The sequence below is a fragment of the Drosophila takahashii genome, chromosome 3R (genome assembly GCF_030179915.1).
Source record: "Drosophila takahashii strain IR98-3 E-12201 chromosome 3R, DtakHiC1v2, whole genome shotgun sequence".
Taxonomy (NCBI): Eukaryota; Metazoa; Arthropoda; class Insecta; order Diptera; family Drosophilidae; genus Drosophila; species Drosophila takahashii.
The window spans coordinates 35,672,551-35,697,703 of record NC_091681.1 but is presented as its reverse complement, the minus strand read 5'-3'; the positions used below and the strand labels follow the sequence as shown (position 1 = coordinate 35,697,703).

The 25,153-nt window shown below is 39.7% G+C and overlaps 4 protein-coding genes across 6 annotated transcripts; 1 reads left to right on the top strand and 3 right to left on the bottom strand.

The window, feature by feature from the left end:
* Positions 1-504: 504 nt before the first annotated feature.
* LOC123003313 (fibroleukin-like) lies at positions 505-1,468 on the bottom strand. Its single transcript, XM_044395498.1, has 2 exons — positions 660-1,468; positions 505-598 (listed from the first exon to the last, which is right to left on the bottom strand). Exons 1-2 carry the CDS (start codon positions 1,466-1,468, stop codon positions 505-507), a joined length of 903 nt encoding a protein of 300 aa, XP_044251433.1.
* A 695-nt stretch (positions 1,469-2,163) lies between these two features.
* Positions 2,164-11,431, bottom strand: aralar1 (calcium-binding mitochondrial carrier protein aralar1). 2 transcript variants are annotated; one of them, XM_017145103.3, is made up of 10 exons: positions 11,245-11,431; positions 7,242-7,394; positions 6,175-6,337; positions 6,018-6,109; positions 5,743-5,937; positions 5,456-5,679; positions 4,267-4,433; positions 4,075-4,193; positions 3,406-4,015; positions 2,164-3,021 (listed from the first exon to the last, which is right to left on the bottom strand). In XM_017145103.3, exons 1-10 carry the CDS (start codon positions 11,260-11,262, stop codon positions 2,723-2,725), a joined length of 2,040 nt encoding a protein of 679 aa, XP_017000592.2. In that variant the 5' UTR covers positions 11,263-11,431; the 3' UTR covers positions 2,164-2,722. The 2 variants fall into 2 exon arrangements, with proteins under 2 accessions (XP_017000592.2, XP_017000591.2); XM_017145102.3 differs by lacking the exon at positions 11,245-11,431 and adding an exon at positions 7,677-7,852.
* A 3,318-nt stretch (positions 11,432-14,749) lies between these two features.
* LOC108059707 (STAM-binding protein-like A) lies at positions 14,750-17,563 on the bottom strand. 2 transcript variants are annotated; one of them, XR_011419226.1, is made up of 6 exons: positions 17,110-17,563; positions 16,425-16,976; positions 15,681-15,996; positions 15,511-15,623; positions 14,977-15,443; positions 14,750-14,917 (listed from the first exon to the last, which is right to left on the bottom strand). XR_011419226.1 is itself a non-coding variant. In XM_017145118.3 (5 exons), exons 1-5 carry the CDS (start codon positions 17,223-17,225, stop codon positions 15,278-15,280), a joined length of 1,263 nt encoding a protein of 420 aa, XP_017000607.2. In that variant the 5' UTR covers positions 17,226-17,563; the 3' UTR covers positions 14,750-15,277. The 2 variants fall into 2 exon arrangements, 1 of the variants encoding a protein (XP_017000607.2); XM_017145118.3 differs by having other exon boundaries at positions 14,750-15,443.
* Positions 17,564-19,227: 1,664 nt separating this feature from the next.
* Positions 19,228-24,892, top strand: CDase (neutral ceramidase). Its single transcript, XM_017145109.2, has 6 exons — positions 19,228-19,536; positions 21,652-21,808; positions 21,872-22,195; positions 22,492-23,358; positions 23,848-24,458; positions 24,519-24,892. The coding sequence occupies exons 2-6, from the start codon at positions 21,680-21,682 to the stop codon at positions 24,700-24,702; spliced, it is 2,115 nt and encodes a 704-aa protein (XP_017000598.2). The 5' UTR covers positions 19,228-19,536; positions 21,652-21,679; the 3' UTR covers positions 24,703-24,892.
* The last annotated feature ends 261 nt before the right edge of the window (positions 24,893-25,153 follow it).

The window sequence follows — 25,153 nt, the reverse complement described above, 5'->3', positions numbered from 1 at the left end:
GTTTAGTGGCAATTGGCCATGAATTAGACGCTCGATTGAGTTGGCAAGCAGCTTTCAAGAGGGCGGCATCCTCATCTGTGGGTCACTTTGAATGGGAGTAGCTTTAATGGTTTTGACTTCGTTTTCTAAATCATTTTTCATCATTTATTAAAATAGTCAAGGGTCTAAAAGAGAAGTAAATTTAGAGAGAGTTATCTAAAAATCGGGGAACAAACGTTTAGGAAAATAGGAATTTTCTGGGTGGTAGTTTGAAATTTTCAAAGAAATTTGATATATGTATTTGGTTTTTAAAATACGAATAAAATTTAAAAAAAAAATCAGACATTATTGGTAATTTTGAATTTAACATATACGCAAGTAAATAGAAATGTAGAAGCTTCTACTGGATTCTGGGACAAGCCGCCTCGTAAAAGGATCGATCCTTGAACTTTGGAAACTCTGTCGCCAAATGATTGCCCAGAAGTTACGTTGGGAGGAAAAGGAAAATATTGTTCATTTATATTTTTATAGGTTAATCCTCTTAATCCTCATTTCAACAATGTCACAGGGACCGAAGAAAGGCCACTCAACATCATAGTTGTATTTCCCATTGGGAAGACTGTAATTCAAATGTATGTTAGTAAATCCTTTAAACTTAATCTCTAATTTTATATGCTTACCTGCGGTCACAAGCACTGTACCACCAACCGCCAGAATATGATTCCATGCAATTGTAACCACCCCAAGCGCCATTGTCCCGATCAAAGGTGGAGAAGTTCCTTTCTTCTTGGTTTCTTAGCCCATCTCCGCTGTTGGCTGACCCCGAATATCTGCCCAACCTTTTTAGCTTATAAAATTCCTCTTCGCTTCCGATTTGGAAATTATCATAATGAGCGAAAGCATATTCTCCATCATCATTGCCAAGCTCAATGTAGAGTTCGTGGGGCTTATCCTTAGTCATCTGGTGCAGCTTCTCTAATCCGATGAAGAACTCTCCTGTTAAGTATCCGAACCCATTCTTATAATCTAACCAGCTTCGATTAAAGCTCACTGATCCGTCCTGACGTCTTTGAATTATATTCCATCCATCAGAGTCCCAGGGAGCCTCAAATGAACCAATTCCCTTACACTTTTCAAAGTGATTTGTTCTTTTAACTAATTTCTCTGAAAATGTTTTAATCTGATTCTTCAGGCCAACGATTCGACCATCTTTGGCCAAGATCTGTTCGTTCAGGTTCTCAATTTCGCGACATTTATTCCTAATTTCATTTTCTTTCAATGTCAAGAGTTCATCTTTGTGTTTTACATGCTCAGTTTTCTTAAGGATTTCTCGATTTAAAACATTAATTATATCTTTATCATTTGCCAAGTAACTCTGCAAGTTTTTGATAGTTGCATTCATAAACTTCACCTTATCCTTTTCATCGAGAATTTGCTGATCTTTTAGTTTTAGCAGATCTTCTTTGCTTTTAAGGTTTTCTTCCGCCATTTTCCACGTATTGTTAAAGTGATTGACTATATTATTGATTTCATTTCGGCAATTATAAATTCCCAGCTGTAATTCCAAGATCTTAAGAACCTGAGCAGCATTCAAATTACTCTGTATTTCTTTAATAGTGCATACCGCAGAAAATAATTTTCTGGTGAGTTCGTCTGTTAAATTAGTTGCTGATTCGGTCCCATCAACGACATTAAAATGCTTTACTACAAAAATCACAAGAAAAATTTTGAAGATGTCCAATTTCATTATGTTTATTTTTGCGAACTAAATTTTTAGAGACTGTAAAGCTAATGAAATTCCAACCCATGGGTTGCCTCATATTTATACTCTGTATAATTAAAAACATAGAATCGGAGAAAAGTATAAGCTTTAGATTTATTGATATAGGAATTAAACTAAGCTTTCTCTCTCGCTTAAATTTTCCAAGAACCAAAAATATACCAAAAATAGATAAGGATGGGTTCGGACGGAACCCCAAAAATCGCAACTAAATAGATTGATACTCGGAACACATTGTTAAAAATCAAAATCTGTGTACTAAAAGTTCGCGGAATATACCTGAAACCTGAGTTATGAGTCATGACATAAAGACACATTTTGTTTGTATGACAATCTTCATGGTAAAAATCATACAGATTGCTGATAAACCCAATCCTCATTCCTTCAAGATAGACACCACAGAGTTTCAACATAGAGTTTTATTTATTTATTTATTCTTTATTAGCTAAGAGGTCATTCATTGCATTTCCTTTGCTTGATAATTGTTTTGAACAAATTCGTACTAAGATTAAAAGGTTTTCATCGCTTTAATAGTTACATTGAGTGCAAAAGTTGACGTTCAGTGATTGGTTGTTGCTCTAGACTTTAAACTAGTTAACAAAGTTTACAAAAAAACAGTTCTACACTTGCCTAAATATATGTATGTATATATATGCACCATTGCCAAAATCTATATTCTTTTTGAATTTCCTTTGTTTTTTTGGGGTTGTGTGTGGTAAAAACAGTTGCCCAGGGCTCGAACCCTGCTTTTCAGATACAATAGTACTATAGATACGGCGCTGCTCCTCCCTGATCCTCTCTAGAAATATCCTCAGTGCTTCCTTGTGTGTGTGTGTGTATTTTGTGTAAACGCGTCCTAGCAAAAAATATATCTCACATCTCGCGTGGAGCCCCCAAATCCTGCCCATCCACCCTGCATCTCCTCGACTACGTGGCGCTCGGCAGGCGGTGGCGCCAGTACAATCAGGATCCCGTGGCCGTCGAGGGCGTGGCAGCGGCTACTCCGCGTCCAAAGCGCGGCAGGTACAGTCCGAACTTGGACTCCACTCCGGCCAGAAGAGGCACCGCCGCCCGGTAGCCACCGATGTGGTCCAAGTTCTCCTGGCTCACCGTCGCCGTCGCCTTCTCCAGCGGCGTGGTGATCTTGTGCGCCTCGGATCCCTTGGGATGGCTGCCGCCAAAGTCCACGTAGAAGAGGCGCTGCAGCAGCTCGTAGGTCACCAGGGTCACGCCGAACTGCGGCGAGGAGCGGAACACACGGGCTGTGGGAGAAGGTAAAAGATATTATTATAAAATCACTTAGAAGTCTTAAATTCTAAGTACTCAATATTAAATTGGTTTAATAAAACTACAAATAATTTTTGTTTGATTAATATATCATTTAAAAACGTTCCTTAAAGATATTTAGAGAATATTTTTTAAGAGAATACTTTTTAAGAAATAAAAGTGTAAATTTTCCAAACATTCATTACAGAAAAAAATTGGTTCATTAATTCGAATAAAAACGCGAATTCTTCAGGAAAAGCGGAGAAAACATTTATCATTAGCTTTAATCGAAATAAGCCCCAAATGGTCTATTAAATAAACGCAAATTCTTTAAAACTACAAAAAGAAAACAGTAAAAATTAAAGTGAATTCCGACTTACCGGCAGTTCCCTTCCAGAAGGCCCTTGGACCCTCCTCGGCCATGATCTTCTTGGTGGCATCCCAGACCCCGTTGTAAGTGGTCTGTCCCGATCGGGCGACCACCTGGAGGCGGGTCTTGATGACGTCGGCGGGCGTGACGAGGGAGGCGGCTGGGACACCGGCGATGGCACCGGCGGCCAACAAGGTGAGTGGGTGGTTGTAGCCGTCCTTGTCGGCCATCATGGCCTTGGTGTGGGCGTACGTGGGGAAGTAGATGGCCGAGAAGGGCACATCGCGCAGCAGACAGGCCCTGGCCCCCTTGTACAGGCCAAACAGTCCAAGTTCCCTGACCACCGACCAGGCTCGGATCTTCTCGCCACTGGCTATCTCACCAGCCACCTGCAAGCGGATCTTGACAATCTCCAGCGGGTTGGTGAACACCACCTGCGAGGCACCGGCACAACCGCCGGCCAGAACCTCGGCCCAGGTTTGAATGTTGCCCTTCTTGTCGGTGAGCTTGTCCCTCACCAAATCGTTGACCGTCAGCTTGATGGCCTTTTCGGGAGCCACGCCCATCAGCTGGGGCAGCAGACCTCTGTACAGACCCAGGAAACCCTCGTGGCGAACAACCTGCGATGGGCGTAAATCGTTAGAAATGGATGTATTTCATCAAATAGAGGTGGTTTAACCTTTTTGAAGCAATCCCAGGAGTTGCGGTAGGCCACTTCACCGATATAGGAGCCCGCGCGCTGGTTCTGCATTCGAGTTTTGACTAGATCGATGGGGTAGACCACAGTGGCGCCCACAGCTACGATTGAATTAGGTATAAATATTTATAAATATAATAATTATAATCAGAAAAGTTCATGATCCCAACTTACCGCCTGCAAAGGAACCCAGGGTGAAACGATAGGAGCTCTCCAGCAACATTATAAAGGCAGATCGGTCGGCGGGACTTTCCACAGCCTTGATATCCGCCAGACGATGTGTCATATGTTTGGTATAATGCTCGGGGGCAATGCTGCTCAGGTCACTATAGTCGATGCGGCTGAAGATTTGCATAAATATTAAAAAATTAGTTTTCACTTCATATTCATTCTACATAAGATTGGGGAACTAAGAGACACCAACTGGGTTAGGTTTTTCGGGGTTTCAGGGAACTATTGGTATATTGGAATCATAAACGAATTAATAAGCAGAAATCAGAAATCAAGCCGAGGAGAACGAGATCACTTGCCTACTCGGAGTTATCTTTCTCCTGCGCTTCCACCAGCTTTTGAGAATATGAGAATTGCGAGTGCAACGCAGAGAAATGAAGAGAAAACACAGGGAGAGAAAAAGATACAAACAAACAAACAGCAATTAGCACAAAACACTGGACAATCAGTTTTTGGGAATTTCCACGGGGAAAATCATGCACTTTTCAAAATATTTATATCGGTTTAAGGTGATCGGACAGAAAAAGTAGTATTGCCAATTAATTTACAAGTCTTTAGAATAGCACTTAAAATAAACCCCTTTATACATCCTATTTTCTCACTTTAGCTTGAATATACTTTATAACTTTTGAGAATATTACTTGCTAGTTAAGTCAATATCTCATTTACAACTGTGATTTTTAGGACACACATTAAATAGACTTTAACTAACAATTATAGCAGGTTAATCGGGGCTTATGTGCATATTATTTTAATACATACTAATTTACAAATCGCTCTCATTAGAGCTGTGAAATGTAAGGTGTGTGAAATGGGATTTTTATATGAACTGTTACTCTACGAAATACGAAATATAAGCGTCATAAAAGTCAACAAAAATAACTATTTATCATAGAACTGTCTAAAAAATGTATTACTAAACTAATAAAAATATTAGGCATTTTAAATTACTTAAAAGGATTTAATTAAAATCCTGAATTATGGAAACAGTTTAAGCGTAAACAATTCAGTTAGCAAAATAATATACAATTTTCAAAGGCTATATAAGGTAAATAAAAACTCCAGTTTCGCTAATCTAAAACCAAAGTTGGCAACACTGAACCCTAGCAGTTCTCTGAACACAAAAACTCACCCTGCTTGATGGACGGCACCGGCCAGATGGAAAAGGATATCGATTTCCAGCGGCGTGATTTGGCTCATCGTCTGGGCGGCGTAGAGGATCTGATCCTTGGTGATCATATCCGTGCGACTGCCCTCGGTGGCGTACAGGTAGACTTGTTTGATCAGTTCCATGTTGTTCAGCAGCGAGGTAAATGCGATGAAATACGGGAAGCTCACTTTGTGACCCTCAGTGACCTGAATATAATACGGTATATCTTTAGAGGGCTATTCAGATCGAGGGATCCTCCAGATATCTACCGAGACCAGGTTGTCCTTGACGCCGGGGGTCAGTAAATGCCGCTTGACATTGACAATGATGTCCTGGAAGTCCAAGGGCGAGATGAATCCAGTGCCAGCTGGATCCTTGCTGCGAAAGGCCTCCATCGCGTGCTCCTCGTGGAAGTCGTGCAGCAGTTGCGTAAACTCAGCATAGTTGATAAGGCGTTGCTTCTTCTACACACAGGTCGGGAAAAATATTATTTAGATTATAGAATTACATTAAAATATATATTATTAGATTGCCTTGCACTTACATCACCAAAGTAGCGCTTGATAAAGGGGCCGTCTAAGCTAAAAGGTATCTTTGAGTGCAGTTCAGTTTTTTGTACGACATCAGCGAAGTCAGCTGGAAATATGTTTAGATTTAGTTAAATATTTTTAGGGGTTATATTATAGGGTTTTCTTTCTCACCGTAGGAAACAGTGCCGTTGCCCTTGCGATCGAACAGCTGGAAAGCCGTTCTATAGAGGGCATCTGGGGTGCAGAGCAGACCCTCGAAAGCCTGGAACTCCGAGAACGAGATGAGACCATCTTTGCTCGTGTCCGCAATGTTGGCCAGCAGGCGCACCGATTCCTATTTAGAAAATATAAAATTAGTCCTACAAATTTAATGAATTCAAATAAAATATATACAAAATAAATGTACAATAATAAATGAGTATACAAATAGTTGACGACCTACTAATTTGATTTATAACATTCGAAAGCTAATCTAATTTTCCTAAAATTGTATATAATTTTTGAAACACTATCAATTGTAGCAAATCATAGCAATTTTGATGAGTAGTTGATAAAATGGGTGTGTTAAGTACTTTAGTCAATTTTAATGTTAGAAAATAATAATAAAATATTCTACAAACAGTTTTATGACAACAACAAGCTGTAAAATTGGTGATAAGAAAACGAAATTAGTTTTTCTCCTATATTTTACGATCTAATGTTTTAAATACTTTCTTAAATCCATAAATAATATTTAATATTTTTTTGGCAGTGACAGGTTAATCTCTGTTAATTGAACATTAGACCGGTAGTCACTCTTTAATAAAGGAGATAAACGGGGGGCCGTAAAAGAAATTGCCCCCACAGACTTCGGCACCTGATTTCTGATTCAGTTCGAGTTTGCGGGGGCACCTACATACGATCTGCGATCAGGTTCAGTTCGGTTCTCAGACCATAAAGCTGATAAGCAGACCCATTAAAATAGAATCTGTGACGTTGGCGGTTAGACACGAGGCAGCCAAGTGATTGCCGGGTTATTTAGTACTGAAGTTTATGTTCGTGGGTGGGTCAAGGTCAACCGGTGAATCAGAGAAAGAGAGAGTCGCTTAGTTATGGTACTGATTTATGTTTATAGTCGCTTGGGTGCCACTGCTCACATGGGGAGTTATCTACCGATAAGATATGGCCCCCGCCTTATCAACCAGACTATGCAAAATAACCTTGCAATGACCCGCGAATGCACAAGTAAAAATACTTACGTCATTAAATGCAGATTCCGAAAAGAGTCCTAGGAACTTTCGCACGAAATCCTCACTGGTCATATAGTGCTCGCCATTCTTCTGGATGGAGGCGTACTTTAGGAACACCTCTCGCAACTTTTCCGTGCCGGCGCGCTTCAAAAGCGACGGAGACTTCAAGAAGAAAAGGAAATGAAATAAAGAGAAGAATTAGATTAGTTGTAGAAGAAAGGGTTTACAAAATCATTTGCAGATTTTCAAGCTTATATCTTGGCTAGTTTTCAGTTTTTATATTTTTTGTTGATTTATCTCTTCTCATTTTCTTATAGATACTACCCAAAACCACCCTTCTCAACCCGCCACTGTCTCTCACTCTCTTTTCAGCACTCTCCCGCTTAAAACTGAATTGCAAAAGCAACACGTGTCAGTTGTTCAAGAATCCCAGCTAAAACTTACATTTGGCAAACCCTTGGTCAGTGGCATTCCTGTTTTTTAGCTGTGACTACTTCTGGTTCAATGTTGTTTCCGCGAACAATTGCCGCATCTAATTAGCTCATCAATGCAAACCGATCTAATCCAAACCGCTCGAGTTGAAACCACTGCCTCCGTTGCGCGTTTAACTGCGAGTGGAGCGAAGTGGCGAGCGAAGAATCGCCACAGAAATCACCACCAAAACCACTGGGAGCAAATCTGGGAGAGAGTCTGGGAGAACAGCACGAAGAGAGCTCTAGAGCAGAACTTTTACCTTGGCCGCCACTCTTATTTCCTCCGCTATGCTATCTATCAATGTCAATAAGTTCTCTTATAACGATTCTCTTTATAAACGGTATTTTGAGATAGGGTATCAAAATAAATTTGTTATTTTTTTAAAGCTGGTATTATGATCTCCAATAAATTTGAAAATTATTTATAATATTTATGGTAAATGGCAAGAATATAAAGAAAAGAATATAGTTTATGGTAATTTTGCATCTTACTTAAATTTAAAATAATATTATAATAATGTATGGTTTTTTTCTGAGTGTAGCTTATGACAACCAAATTGTTTTTGTTTATAAACTAACGACTAAAGGTTTGAAATATTTAAAGAATGATTTACCACCAGTTCACTACCCAATACAATCCAAGTGTAATACATTTTAAGAGAGATTATGACATATTATAAGCTTCAAGTAATTATTTTCAGTAATAAATGTATACAAATTGTTGGAATTGATAAGATTGTGATTTACTATTTAGTGCAATAAAATTGTAATCGTTAGCCAAACTTTCACCACTTTATTTTATGGTACCTGGCAACCAAAAGTCAAGTATCTAATACCCTATATCATAATCTCTACCACTTGTTTACTTGTTCTTTTCACCAGTTCAATGCACAATTCCGCTCGAACAGTCTGAACAATCTGAACAACCAAAGGTCAGCAGCTTCGTCAACAAGTTCAACTTCGATGACAATACGAACGGTTCGATTCGATTCCCTGGCATTTATCAATTGCCTCATTGACGTAATACGATTAGCACGCGATGAAATTGTAATTTCCCCGACGTCTCTCCTCTGTTTTCTTTACTGGGGGTCCCTCACATTCTCAGCTTCGCTTGTTTGTGCCAGAAAATTGCGAAAAACAATAGTAGATTTCATAATAAAATCAGCGAAAACACGAAAACATTTATGGAGCATCACAGAGCCACGAAATCCTTGAAATATAATTAAGTCAAAATCAGGACTGGCTGGGTGATTGAAGTTAAATACCCTGGGGCAAAAAGGCAACATTGATTGATGTGTTATCAATTTCAGATAGCTTCTGATTAAAATTGATTATAATGAATGGAATCCCCAAAGGGTTTATTCGAGTTCATTTAAATACTGAAAGAAATTTTATTTGTCCGTTACTTGACCTGGAAAATCTTAATAAATATATAATTTATAATTAAATATTGAAGCAAATAACCCAAGTACCCCGTAGTTGCCTCACTGCCTTTGCGGTTTAGTCTAGTTGGTGGTTTTATCCCCTCTTTTGGTTGTAGTTTAGTTGTCTGTGGGATCCGTCAAAGTGTCGTATTGACCTTTCCCAATCGATTGGCAGTGGGGAATAAATGAATTCGTTCGCCGGCAATTTGCTGCACAATTTGCGATGCCATCAAGAATTCATGGGGATACAGTGAAAATGCGAAAATTGAATTGTTCACTTGATGAGGATATAAAATTCATATTGACGCCGGCGCTCACATCTCTGTGAGCTTTCATTTCAACGAAAAGTAATTAAATTGCCATGTTTGCAATGGGACTTTTAATTAGTGAGTATTGTTTATTTATTACTTTTGCCGATATGACTGGTAGCCTTAAAATGTGAATCCCACTACCACTGATTTTTTAAATATTAAATTTACATAAAAACTCTCTCTCTTATTTTCCTTTTCAATTTCCCCTTTATAAAATTGACTTTTGGCTGGTTCACTGGGCATGAAATAATCCCATCCGAAAATAATCAAAGGAAGTTCCGCCTAAGCCCCCGATTCAATTTGTAAACCCCCAAATGTACTTGTATGTTATTTTATATATTCATGCATAGCAGAAACTGTTTTCTTTTTTATTCCTTTTTTCCTGTTTTATTTGGGCAACGCCAACGAGCGGAAAATGTTACACATACGACCCGTGTGACGGCAGACAGCAGCGAATTGTTTGTTTGTTTGCTCGGGTTTTGTGTCTCCGCCTTTGCCCCTCCCCATGTTTGTCTGCCCCCCCTCTTGTGACTTCTGCTTTGTTGCATTTGCATAATGAGTTCTCCTTGGCCATGGTCTTCAAAGGTTGCACCACCTGTTTTCCCTGATCTTCCCCGCCTTTCATGCCGACCAGCTGCCTGCAGCGAGTGGCACGTGCTTGTCACTGTTACTTGGTATCTTTGTAGCTGTATCGGTGGATACACGGAAAAAACGGATTTAAATTTTTACATAAAATATACGGTTTTATATAATTTTAAATGCTGACTTATGTCAAATTTATGATGCATCTTTGTTCGTATACAAAATAAATAAATTAATGTTTAAAAAATATAAAATTGAGCGGCACATATCAATCTAATCTTAGAGATACATTCATCTTTATATAACTATTTTTTATTAAAATAATCGTTATATGGATTTTCTCTTAACACACAAATCTGATTAATTTTCAGCAATAAAAACCCCAATTAATTTTTTGCTCTCTGTTGGTGCCATGGAAATTTGTTGCGCGAGCGGCAAACTTTTGTTTTTGTTTTGCAATTTTCATCAAGGTCAAACCGGCTGTTCATTATCGCTGTGGTTGTCGTTGTTTCTGTGCATTTGGCTGGGGTAATAACACCCACCCCCACTGAAGTCAGACAGGCAAATGAGCAATTGGAAGCTCAGGAAATTCCAACCAAAAGTAAGCCGACTTTTGTCAAATTGAAATCCTTTAAGCCAGTCAGTGATTTCAATTTTCATAATTGTAAAACTTTCACCAGAGAGGGCACTATAATGAAAATTCAGTAACAGCTGCACCATTGGCCCATTACGTATACGCAGGGTGAGCCATGGGACCACAGTCAGCTGGCTAATTGACGACAGCAAATTAAGTGGAGAGAAATCCAAAAGCAAGAGAGGTGTGTGTGCATATAGAAAGAGATTACTGGAACGATCGGTGCAAATGCAAACTGAGAACTGAGAAATGCAAACTGAGAATCGGAGAATCTCGGCCTGAGATAGCGGTGACTTTTCCAAAGTCGTGAGCAGAGAAAAACTGGCCACAGATCCATGGGATTGAAGGTGATTCGCTGGATGCTCGAAAAGCTCTCGTATGATATTGTTTTATTTTTTATTTCTTTATATAATTGTTTGGCCTGCCAAGCTTTCCGAGATATCCAGTATTTATCTTTCGACTGTTTCGTAATGTATCTCTATCGTTCTATCGTTCCTTATTGATATTAATTAGTCTGGATCGCAGCACTTCCTCAATCGGTCAGTTATCAGATCTAATAGTTAATTAGTTTCCTGTACGGAACGTTACCTCATCCTTATCTGGCATATTCACTTATACGTATAAGAACACAATCGAAAAGTCTTTTGGATCTCGGCAAACTTCAGCCACGTTCGCGTTATCTATTCAAATATTCGTTAATCTTCACTTAACCGTTGGTTTAACCTTTGGTTTAAGTTTTGAGTTTAATGTTTATTTATTTTTGATTGTCACTCGCGAGTGTTTTGTGTTTTATTCAATACTTTAAGGTTTTTTTAAAATATTCTACTGTGTTTTTGCAAAGATAAATACTAATTTTTCGATGCCCGAACCGGATATATTTATTCAGAATTCGAATCGTGATTTTCTGCTGGGGGACGCGCGCGATTTCCTCGGTTTGTCATCCGCTGGCGTCGCGCTGCTTTTCCATTCTGAACTGTCGGAATTATAGAATCGAGAGCTTTTCCCGCATTCAGTAACTTTTCATAACCGAGCGAGAGAGAGCCGCAAAAAATAATAAATACAAAATGAGAACCCGTCGGCGATTGCATTTCAGATTCAAATTAATTTTGATTCTCATTTCAGTTTGTTATTGTTTTTTGCCCGGGACGTGCTCTTTTTCTTGGCACTGCAATTTCACAATAAACAATAAACAATCTGTGCAACTATCTACTGCAAAGACTTTAAGAGGGGATCTTATCGGGGTGGTGTGATGTGGGCTAAAAGGGGCGTTTTCTAAGCGCATAAACAAAAACTAACTTGATAATAGAAAACTGCAGTGCGAGTCGTGGGTGCAATGTGTTCGCGGAAGTAATTTCATTCTAAGTGGCCTCAAGGTGTTTCTCTCAATCGCACATCTTACAATTGCCGTTAAGTCTCTAGGAGTTTTATAATAAAACTTAATAAAATTTAAAATAATGTTTTATAGTAAATTACAAAATATTCAACGTTAATACAATTTTACTAATTCTATTTTAAATTTTGATAAATCCAGAAATTTGTAAACCTAAAGAAAATATTTCTTTTTTTAAATAATTGTTTTTAAATATTATTTTTAATATTAAATAAAAAAAATCTATTAGAACATAAAAAAAAAAAATTAACCCATATGGACTTAACAATAATTTATTTCCCTGAACCCCGATTGCTCCTATTCATGTGACCCCATCTGTTCATTCACATGCATGGCTGGCAAGGTCACAATTTTCGAGCGTGCCAAGTGGTTGACGATTTCACGTTGTGAAAATTTTCTTAAATTTAGTTGCATTCATTCACAGCTGCTCGAGTTTCTCTGTTTACAATGTAAACACGTGCTGTGTGAAATTACACGCTAGAAAGAGCGAAAGAGAGGGCTTTCTAACTGAGAGAGACAGGCGAAAAGATAGCGGCAGAGACATTGCGTATACGCATCGTTGGCCATTTGCGGAGGGCACGTGAATAAAGCGTGTTTTGGGCGGGTATAAAAATAGCCAAGCTTGCGCGAAGATTGTGTTTTATTATATTAACGTCAGTCTGGGGAATGAGCAATATCTGCCGCCCCCCTCTGAAGAATTTTAACAAGACCGAAACATCCTTCGAATTTTTTGGAGGAGACGAGGACCGTAGTTTGTTAAATAAAATGAACAATTACGGGCACCAATCATGAGCGGAAAAAGCTGCACGAACCGACAGGCTTTTTTGTTATGAAGGTTAGCCAAATGTCAGTTCAGTTCAGTTCAGTTCGGTTTCCCTTCTTCTTAAATGGGGTGTCCTTTTTGTGGCACGACAGGCACAGCTCGGGGATTCACCAACACAAGCGCCGCAAAAGGACCTCCACTTCCGCATTGTCACATACAAATAGCTCTTCACTTTAACAACGCTTTTAATGCCACAACTTTACTAGGGTTTTCGCTTTAACAAAGATGAATGATATGTGTATGTGCTGCAGAAAACACTATAATCAATTTATATCCGTCTACTTTCGATCAAGAACCCTTCTTTTGTGTCCTTATTTCTCAATTGCTTTGCTCTTAAAACCTTGAGAAGGGTAATAACTTTCAATAAAATGGGGTTTATGGTTTTTGGCAATAAAGAATTAATTTGGGAACAAAAAGCCGAACAAGTAGGCATTTTAAAAACGGAATTGGTATTTATTTTAATTTTATGTAGTTGTAGGATTTTGTATAATAATAATTTTTTGGGTAACCTTTTCCATTTAAGAAATGTATTCCGAAAACACATTTACAAATTAAGCCACAATGAAATCTAAAAAAAAAAATTAATATTTTTCATACCTAAATATAATGTTTCGATTTACTTTCTTTAAATATTTCTTTATGAAAGGGTATTTTTTTTACATATATAATAATTTTTTATTTAGCTTGTTTTTACTTTTCCGTTTGTCGGCACTTTTGCTCTTTTCATTCCTTTTCCAGCCGCACTTATTTTTAGATCCGAGCACCTAATCCGCCGCCTCTTGGGTGGCAAGGTGGGCGTGGTGGGTGGGAGGGGGTGGCTCTGGTAATTAAAGCGCAAACTGGCGCCCACTTGATGAGGGATTCCACGGACGGGAAGACAAAGGCTAAGCTCGGTGAAAAGCAAGTGCACTTACTTCTTGGCATCGGGCGACTGGCGGCAGAGTGGGTATCCAATTAAACGGAAACGGGATGTGCATTGGCATTATCAGCGGCTCAGCGGGTGACTAAAACTACTCTGACTTTTGGCCCCAGCAAATCCAGCAGGGTTTTCGGGGGTAGGGAGTTTCCACCTGACCCCAGGTGGGCGATTCACAAGGAACTGCTCTCTTATCGATTTTTACGCACTTAATTCCGCTTGTGTGGCGGTTAATTCGGTTTGACACTTGGATATATAACTCTATATATCGGTTCCTGTTCCTCAAATGCACCCAGATGGTTTGGAGGCGGACAGCTGCTGCACTGGGAACACCTCGGAAAACAGGACCGTGCCAGACGAGAAAACGCGCTAAACTGGATGACAACATGGAAAACATTGGCCAACAGGGCTCCAAAAGGTGGTTGCGGTGGGAAATGTTAGGATGCGAGGGAAATGTTAGTTTTTCCACCCCTTAGCTTCTGTAGGAAAATTAACTAAATATTATAAGATGGTGAGAATATTTTATTTTTAATATGTTTATATATTGTTAAAATTTTCTGAATTAAATTTTATATTTTATTCAACCATTATTCTTTGAAAGAGTTACAGCTGTTCACCTACAGCAGAAAATGTAAAGAATTTACACAGGGAAATTTCCCAGCTGAGCTGTTGGCCGGAAAATTTGGAGCGTCATCTTTTGGCCAGAGTTTGCGTTTTTGAAAAGTGCGTTACAAGTGAAATATAAAATTTTGTTTAAAAATTGTATGAGAATGTAGGCTAATTCCAACTTTATGAAAAGAATGAAACTATAAAGAAGTAGTAACAAATAAAGTTCCAGGAATTCCCCTTAAAATAAAAAAAATCAGGTATTGATTTCTTTAAAATAACTTCCCCAAGACCACTACAAATCTGATTTTATGCTTGCAATAACCATTAAAAGTGAAAAATATGGGCAACCATAAACCAGTAGTCATAAATATTTATTCGGTTTAGTACAATAGGTAAGCATGCACAGTTTAATAATAGCATTTCATGATGATTCGTCTTTGAACAACAGGTTATTGCAAGTAGTAAGCCGTAGAAGGCGCGACTCCTGTTCCTTTGGAGCGCCCCGAATAGTTTGCACGGTAAGCTGTGTGTAAGAGTGCCTAACATATTAAATATATAGGTATACATTAGATAGTAACGAACGCAGGGGTAAGCCACAATTGAAAATCACATTGGGGGTTCTTAAGTGAAAGAATGCAACGAACGGAAAGGCCGGAACGCAATAAACAACAACAAATGCAGCCGAGTGCTTAAAGTGATGTATAGTCGACGATCCTGGGGATCAGCAGCTTGCAAAAATACAATATCTCTCTTTCTCTATCTCTGTGTTTTGCCGAAAATAGTTATTCTCTCTAAATCTCTGTAATTTCCTTGGTTAATCACTCTGTTTGACACCCGAAACTGGAGCTATTGCTAGATCTTTTGAATTTTGGCTTCTGAGCGACTATCTCCGCAGATCGATGACCTTGATCTTGGCCTGGTTGTCCATCCGGATGTGCTGCGCCTCCATGAAGAGCGGCGGGTCATTGGGATGCGGATGAAAGCCCGACTGGCGACACTGGGCAATGTAGTCGAGTCCGTAGTGCGGCGTGAGTATAAAGAAACCAGTGCTGTAATAGTAAGATATGGATTGCAGATAAGCAGGTGCTATCCCAAGTGACTCATCGGGTGACTCACGTATTGTACTTGGGGGCACACACAATGGCCAGGGCTTCGGGCATCATGATCTGATAGGAGCAGTGCGTATGCAGGTCAACGGAGGACAAGAACGCCGTCTGAGTGGGATGGGTCTAGAGAGCATTTTACAATTAGATGGGAAATAATGGCGATATATAGAGAGCACCCACATGTATCCATCCCAGCGTAATCAGTTGCATCTGGTCCTGCACATCGAATATCTGCTCCTCGTGCATCGTATTGCAGCTATCCGGAGTTCCCTGCTGTTGCGGCGTTATGATGTGCGTGATGTTCAGCTGGTTCTGCGACAGATGACCAGCCAATACGCCGCAGGTCTCGATGTTCTTCGAGGTGTTGGCCAGGGCCAGCTTCAGGAACACCTCCATCGTGTCCCCGGGCACGTGAACGAGGCGCAAAGAGCCCGCCAGCAGAGAATCCGTGCGGTTGTACGACGGCTTCTGGTTGCGATCGAAGCTGGGTTTAGAGCTGGAAAAATAAATATAATTATAGTTAATAAATCTATGATAAATCTGACTCTTAATTACATTAATGGAAAAACACAATCTCTAAAATTATCGCGAAAAACCCTGCAGTGTTTGATCAAACTATCAGTTTAATGAGCCTATCAGTTTTCTTATCAACTCTAATCAAAGTGGGATCGTTTTATAGCTGACGATCGTTCGATAAGCTCGCCTAGGCCTTATGTTTGTTTGAGGTTCTCAATTTCAAACCTCGAATGAGTGGAAAGCAGTTTATAAGCAAACAAATGATTTGCTGACTATATAGAATTGCAACCCTACTGCGGTGACATGTTTATAGGAACTCTTGAGGCTTCATGTTTGTTTACAGTAAAGGGAGATGACTAGACGGATTGGAATTCTAGCTTAGAATAGAAACCCTTGTTTGAATCTCACTTGGCTGTCTTATCGGCGGCTGCTTCGCTGGCCGCGGGCAGCAGGAGTCCCGATCCCGGCAGGCTGCGATTGGCGCCCGTGGGAAAGTCATTCGGGTAGACCACCTGGTCGAGCAGGCCGAGATCTGGAGCCGATGGCTGGCTGCCCTCGTCGATGAGCACGTGCAGATTGGCCGGGATGAGGGATGGAATGCCGCTGGATGAGCCGCCGCCTGCCGCCTTCTCCCTTTCCTTCTGCCGCTGGCGCTCCCTTTCGCGCTCCAGCTCCCTGACCCTCTCCGCCTCCTTGCTGGCCAGGAACTGCTCGTACTCCCGCTGGTAGTGGGTCAGTAGCTTGGCCCTTAGCTTCTCCGTCGTGGGCATGATCTCGTCCTTGATCTTCCGGTTGATATCCCGCACCTCGGCCTTGACACTTCCATAATCCGGATGCTGGCGGATCTTCTCGATGAAGAGGGTCATGTAGCGCAAGTAGAGGATGAAGGCGTTCTCGTGGTTGCCCTCCCGCAGGTAAACGTTGGCCATGCGCAGCATCTCGGTGCCCGAGCGATAATACCTGCAAGGACAAATGGGTGGGTAAGTGAGTGTGTGTAGGGAACTGAGCACCCAGGAGGCCTTGGCCAACCAAGGTCGCATCCTTGGAGGGGGAAAGTGGAAGGTGACCCTGGAACCGAAGGACTCCCACTCACCGCGTGACTGGCATGTTCTTGTCCACCTCGATGAGGTTGCCGCAGTGCGACAGGTGCTTCATCCGCTCCTGCGGCTCCACGACGCCCATGCTCATGTTGTTCACAGCCTTCGACATGGTTTCAGTTGCTCTTGTTCCAGCGACTTCTGCGGGTTTCCACTGCCTGCTCTCCTGGGGGATTCCCTTGGCTGTTGTCTTGGTTTGTGGGATTCGAAGTTTGGTTGGCTGCCAATTGAACGCTATTCCGCAATCTTCTTGCGCGGAGAATTACTCATAATTACGCAGGTGGCGTCCTCTGAAAAAGCTGGAAACAGATGTTTTCCCACGCAGTCAGCTGTGCGCGATACCGTTGCAATGGGCATCGATGCCTTATCGATACTTATCGATGGTAAACTCATCGACTACCAAGGCGAGGAATACGTTACTTTTTGAATTTATTAGATACTATTTATGTATTTGAAAAACTGGTAATGTACAAATTGCTTTGAATGTTTTGTTAATAGCTAATGTGTTATTTTATTTTGCCCACAGTAAATGATATAATATTAATTTAATTATTTATTAATTTAAATATTAATTCAGCATTAAATTAAAGTATAAGGTGTTTCCTTTATATTATTTTAAAATATATGAATGTTAAAAAATAAGCACACATGTCATTTCTTTTATTTTTAGTTTTAATAACAATCTTGACGTCTTCGCTTTGATAAGATTTATTAACTAAATTCTCATATAAAAAGAAATATTTTAAGACATTCTATTTTTTATTGCTCTTATATATTTTGTTTTTTGGTCCTATCTACTATTTTTACCCGTGTTCTATTTATATTAAAAAAGTAAACCTTCCTTTAGTTGTTTCCAATTTTGATTGCATTTATGAAAGCTGTTTTTACGATTTATCAATGGTAAATAAAATTGGCAGATGTTTTGTTACAATTTTGGCAACCACAAAAAGGCAATTACACGTGCCGAAAATAATAAATACCTACAATATACACGTGCCTTAGTTTTTGTAGCAGAGAGAAAAACAATACAATAAAAGTAATGTCTTAAATTAAAAAACTTGTAACTTGTACTTGATATAATCAAGTGAATCTTAGCTTAACCTTATACTAATTTAAATAATCCACCTTGAAGGTCAAATAACGCCCAAATAAAATTCTTTGATTAAAGCCTTCTAATAGTACGTTGCAAATTTGTATTTTTATAGAAACCAAACCGTACATTCCCCCTCCAATTGCACGTACTTAATCCGTATCGCTGCAAATAAAACATGGCTAATCTTGGGTAATACACTCGAAGTTTAGCGATAGTTGGACCTTATCAATTGGTTATTTTAAAGACCCCTCTGGCTGGATCGATTTTGGGTGCCCATTCAGTAGTAGCGCGTGGGTCGATCCCGAAAGAAGTCGGCAGGAAACTTATTTCTGGGGTAAGTTAGATTCCAAGCAATTATCCGTACAAATATCGCGGACTTGGAGTGCGAAAATATCGTGTTTGCAGGAGTCAAAGTGCGCACTTGTTTACCCACGAGTGTATTACCACTAAGTGTGTTCCAATCTAAGTCCCCTGATCTGCGGAAACTAACGAGGCGATATGATAAGCTATCGGTGGATTATTTAAAGCATGCAGATCGGGCAAAACCAACAGTGCAGGTGGGAATATTGGGCAGCCTAAAGGTAGATGTGTTATAAGATATTCAATTATAGTTAGAATTTGTAAAGAATTTTTAGGATTTTAGGATTTACATATATTGATCCTGTAAAGTATATCTTTTTTCACGATTACTAATAGATTTGTACAAAGGTTATATTTATCTGTTGATTAAAGATAGTAAGATAGTGCTATATTTTTGGTACACCCCATACCGATCAAACATGGATTTGTATGAACATAAAGAGATTGAGCGATCGTCAGCTTGATTGACCGCTTGTACGACTGACCAACTGATGGATTGACGCCCACAAAGCGCCCAAAAAAAAAATAAAAACCGAAGAGCCGAAAACCCATTCACAGATGCAAATGCCGAGAGCCGAAGTCCCCGATTCAGGTTCGGTTTGAGATTGAGCTTGGCTTGAAAACGGTTGGCTCGATGCGATCCGATCAGTCGAGTGCCAACTTGGGCGCCAATCCCACGGGTCTCTCGCTGCGGTTTCATTTCGAGATAGTTTCGTTTTTTCAGAGGGGCGGGGACCAAAAAAAAAGTACAACAAAATAAACTGTCGCGTTTCGTGGAAAGATAAATAAATCGAAACAAGTGGAGGCCAGAGTGGTGTTTTGAAATCAGTTTTTGGCATCGACAAGCGCCGAGCTGCAAGTGCAAATACTGCACATTATCCATTAATTGGGCGGATAAAAAGCGTGTGATAAGCGCAAAATAAATATACAATCACTATAATTGCATCCCGACCAAGTTTAAACCATAAATGTGAGTGCCGAAGCTAATGAGACAGTACGAAAAAAGGAATTCCCATTGCATAACCCTCAAAAAACAAGTCCAAGCATCCCTAAATCAGTGCAAGTAACCTCAGGAAAACCATATATGTACCATATAATACCTCTGCTCATCTTATAAAAGGCTCATCAAACGAAATCTTCTGTAATTTGCTCAATTGGCGCGTTTGTCCGGCGATCAAGAGATACTTTTGCATTTCTATATATTTTGATTGCTCTCTTTTTTCGTTTTTTTTTGGTGTGCGTTACATTTTTGAGCCTCCAGGCGATTGCAAAAGTATCCGAAATCGAAATCCGCACAAAAGATACGTGTTTGCCGGCCCATTTGTATCTTCGTATCGTTTTGTATCTTTGTATCTTGTGCGATGGCCCTGCAGCTGATAGTTTTGTCCGCTGTTTATAGCCGAGCATATATTTATTTAATTTTCGTTCGTAATTTTCAATGTCAGACCCGTGGTGTGTAAATTATGCAAAGTGTAGGACAAATAATGGGGATCAGGTGGCTGATTCACTGGCACTGCTTTACATGCACGGCAATTACCCACTCGATTTCCTACTTAACGCCTTTTGCGGGAATCCAAAAAATAGAAACAGAATAAAGAGAATGAAGTGTTCTATGTGGAACCCAGTGCGCATACAAAAGAAGTCGATTCATCATTAAGTTCGAAACAAAAGCAGGCGGAAAAAATAGGAAAAGAGGGGGTGCTAATGGAAAACCCCAACTACTTTTGGTTTCAAGAAAGATATACTACGGCGGTCAGCATAAAAGTATCTATTATACCACATGTGCTCTCAATGTGTTTATCAGTTTGAAAGGCAATGCAGAAAAATAAATAACAATTTTACACAGAGAAAAAATATAACACAAAAAAATATTTGAAAAATGCTTCATAAAATTAAAATTGATCTAATCGAAAATCATAATATATACTTCATACTTATTAAAGTTTTTTTATTTTTACTTACACTTACAAAACTTCCATTAACATTTTTTTTAAGAGTAAGTGGTTCCAGTATCTTGACCGCAACTGTAAAGTAACCACTGAACCACTGAAGAAGCCGCTTTGCTTTCGCAACTGATAAAAACCGGTTCCGAAGACGGACTTCAAAAATTGATAAGAGATCCCCCGCCTGTCATCTTGCAACTGCGGGTCGATTGTTTGCTTTGTTATTATTATTATTACAGTATATTGTTATTGTTACGCAGCTTGTTATTGTTATTGTTAATGCCATTGTCGATGGGTCTGCTGGAGGTCACAACCGCCCCAATCTCAGCCCCATTCGAAGTACGATTGCCGAACGACCGACGAGGGGAATATTTGCATTTGTCCGCTTTATCTATAACCAATTGATAGATGAGGGCCGGGTTTTTAATACAGCTGTCCAACTGTCAATCGAACCCATGTGTCTTTCGTCACCATCGTGTTTTGTTGCAGATATTTGCAATATGCGATAGGATTGCCAAATACAAACGGGGGTCTCTTGATTTCTGCGTTTCCGATTTGGTTAAATGGAGATTGTAGATTACTTTTAAAGAATATTTATTGATCAGAACTCAAAGAAAAAAGAAGTGTGTTAGATTGTTACTTATAGGTTTTGCCTTCACCAAATAAAATTATGAATATAAAGCCAATATCACCCATTAACATATTTTTTGATCAGCCTATTAATTTTTGGCTTAATCGCCTTGTTAATTTGATTATCGAGCTATTAATATTGTTCATTCAAACACTTTAAAAAGTCATAAATGCCCAAGACTAAAATGTGGGTCCATTATTTATTAATAGCTGAAAATGTGGTTAAACTTGGTGCATTTTTTTTTTAATTACAGCTAAAATTTTTAGCAGTAATTAAAAGTTTATTGCTTTTAATCATGCATGCAAAAAATGTGTGTGTTTTTTTTAATATGGCTAAATATTTATGTCACAGATAAGGCGTTCTAATTGCTCAAGGGAAATTATATAATCTAAACACGAAAGTTTAGATTTAGGGATAGCGATTAGCAGTTTATTTAGAAAACAAATTAAATATATTACATTTTTATTCGCAATTATTTATTAATTTTATTTATTTTCTATTTTACTTACAGATTTAAGTTAAGTCCTCCAAAGTCAAAGATGGCCATTAGCAAGATAGCCTTCTTGGCTCTTTTGGCCCTGAGTTCCCTATGCGGATTGACCAGTGCCACCTACAAAGTGGGCGTGGGTCGGGCGGATATCACAGGACCTCCAGTGGAGATTAATTTCGTGAGTATCATCGCTATAGCTCCCTCCTTATAGACCATCTTATTCGATTATCTCCTTTAACAGATGGGCTATGCCAACATCAAGCAAGTGGGTCGTGGCATCCACACCCGCGTCTTTGCCCGCGCCTTTGTGGTGGAGGACGAGAAGGGCAATCGGGTGGCCTTCGTGAGTGCGGATGCGGGAATGATGGGCTACGGGCTGAAGAGGGAGGTAATAAAGCGTCTGCAGGCTCGCTATGGAAACCTCTACCACAACGATAATGTGGCCATCAGTGGCACCCACACCCACGGAGCTCCCGGTGGTTTCCTGATGCACCTGCTCTACGATATCTCCATTCTCGGCTTTGTGCCTCAGACCTTTGAGGTGATGGCTCAGGGATTGTATTTGGTAGGTATTATGAGACAGAAAGAAAAAAATGTCAAAAGATCAGGTCAATTTCATATTTTCATCATATAATTTTGTTATTTTATTTTATAGTTCAATATTCGGTCAAAAAATACTACATTTGGAATTTTAAATCAGTATTTTTATAACATTTATAAAGTTATATGCTTGTATCATAAATTTGACAATAATAATATCATATTGATTTCAAATAAGGTGGAAATGACCCTATTTTATGTACAATTTTTTTTTCTGTTTATATATATACCAATATATTTTTTATTTTTTTATATATTTAGTGCATTAAAAGAGCTACGGATAACCTAGTAGATGGCCGCATATTCCTGTCCAAAACCACAGTGCTGAATGTGAATATCAACCGCTCACCCTCATCCTACTTGAGAAATCCCGCCGAGGAGCGTGCTCAATACGAACACGATACTGATAAGACCCTGACCCAATTGAGATTCGTGGATCTGGAAAACAATCTCTTGGGGGCCTTCAACTGGTATGCCGTTCACGCCACCTCAATGAATAATACCAACAAACTGGTAACCAGCGATAATGTGGGGTATGCTGCTCTGTTGCTAGAAAAGGAGTACAATCCGAACAAGATGCCCGGAAAGGGTAAGTTCGTGGGAGCCTTCTGTTCCTCGAATCTTGGAGATGTTTCCCCTAATATAATGGGTCCCAAGTGTTCGATTTCCGGCAATGAATGTGATCTGCTCACCTCCCGTTGTCCTGCGGGCGAGGGAGATTGCTTTGCCTCGGGTCCTGGAAAGGATATGTTCGAGAGCACCCAGATCCTGGGTCAACGGCTGGCGGATGCCGCCCTGGGTTTGCTCAACGAACAAAGTCAGGAGACGACGGCTCGCGAGGTCACCGGCGATGTGAGGTTCATCCATCAGTTTGTCGATATGCCCAACTATAATGGCAGCACCTACAACCCGCTGAGCAGGAAGATCGACAAGGTCAGGGGTTGTCAGCCGGCCATGGGCTACAGTTTTGCCGCCGGCACCACCGATGGTCCCGGGGCCTTCAGCTTCGAACAGGGAACCACCACGGACAATGCGATGTGGAACTTTGTGCGCGACTTTATCGCTGCTCCCACGCAGGAGGACATCAAGTGCCACGAGCCCAAGCCCATTCTTTTGGCCACCGGAAGGGTGAGTACTTAAAAAATTATTATTATAAAATAAATAGTTATGTAGAAATTTTCCTTTGAAGTAATAGAATTTCTAATGCTTTAAATTCAGAATTTTTTTGAAGAGCCTAGAAGTATGCAACGTTTAATTCTTTAAGATCGCTTTGTTACATTGTATTTTAAATACTGCCTTTCTTACGAATAGAATCTAAGCATATTTAAAAGTACAGGTTTTAAAATTCTAAGATATATACATTTATACAAATACATTTATTTTTTTAATATGTTTTTCGTTTTTATGATGTCGTTAGTACATTTAAAAGACAATCTACGCATTTGTTTGTTTTTTAGCTCTGGTAATTAAACTTAAACGAAATGCAGAGCACTTGTCAGACTATAAAAATCAAGGTTATAATAAAGTCTCCACCAGGTTATAAGGTCTTCCATTAAAAATCTTAAAATGGTTTTAATATTTAAAACTCATCTAAATAATATTTTCTTGCCATTCTAGGCTACCTTCCCCTATGAGTGGCAGCCGAAGATTGTCTCCGATCAGCTGATAAAGATCGGAGATGTGATTATAGCCGCTGTGCCCTGTGAATTCACCACGATGGCTGGACGACGATTGCGTAATCAGATCCGAGCAGCTGCCTCAGCTGTGGGAGGACTGGATACCGAGGTTATTATCGCTGGACTCACGAATATATACACCAGTTACACGGTGACCCCCGAGGAGTACCAGGCCCAGCGTTACGAGGCTGCCTCCACGATCTTTGGACCCCACACCCATTCCATTTACATGGACGTCTTTGAGCGACTGACCAAGGCTATGATGAGGAATGAAACTGTGGATGCGGGTCCAAGTCCGCCTTATATGAATGATGTTATGCTATCCCTGAACACTGGAGTTCTCTTTGATGGCCACCCGATAAACACGGACTTTGGCTATGTGACATCGCAGCCCAACAAGGAGTACGGGATCAATGAGACGGTGAAGGTCACCTATATATCGGGAAACCCAAGGAACAACCTCTTTACCGAGAAAACCTACTTCACCATCGAGCGAAAGATCAACGAGGATCGCTGGAAGGTGGCCTACACGGATGCCAGCTGGGAAACTAAGTGAGTTTTAATTACTATCCTTTACAAAATAAATTGTTAACATAATATACTCCCCTTCAGAATGATCTGGCACCGAACCAATACGATCCTGGGCTTCAGCGAAATGGACATCTATTGGAACATCAGTCCACAGACTCTTCCCGGGGAATATCGCATCCGGCATTCCGGGGAGTACAAGTACATTCTGGGCGGAAAGTATCCCTACGAGGGCCTCACGCACTCCTTTACCGTTAAGGAGGACTAGTATTAAGCTAACCCCCAAATGGAGAGTGATCCTATAAATATTCCTGGCCAGACACTTTGTCGGAGGGCCCATCAGAAAATCAAAAACCAACACTGAATCCATGTATTTATTTACCATTTGTAAGTGACGAAGGAAAAGCTTTATTTTTGCTAGCGCGAATAAAAAAGATGCCAAATTTTGTTGAAACTAAGGAATACGACTTTTCACCCTTGGGATTTGGGTATATTTAATATATTTATTAAATTGAGGACTTTTTTGTTTAGAATTTATTAAAAGATTTAACTTTTTTTGTTAAAAGATAAGAAATATTTACAGTTTAAACGAATTTTAAATTGTATTTTCAATATTTACAACGCTAATATACATATAGCAAATATTATTTACGTTTTTTAGTAAGGGGATGTAATTTCTCAGAATTCAAATTCCACCGCCAATATTTTTTAAAATCCAC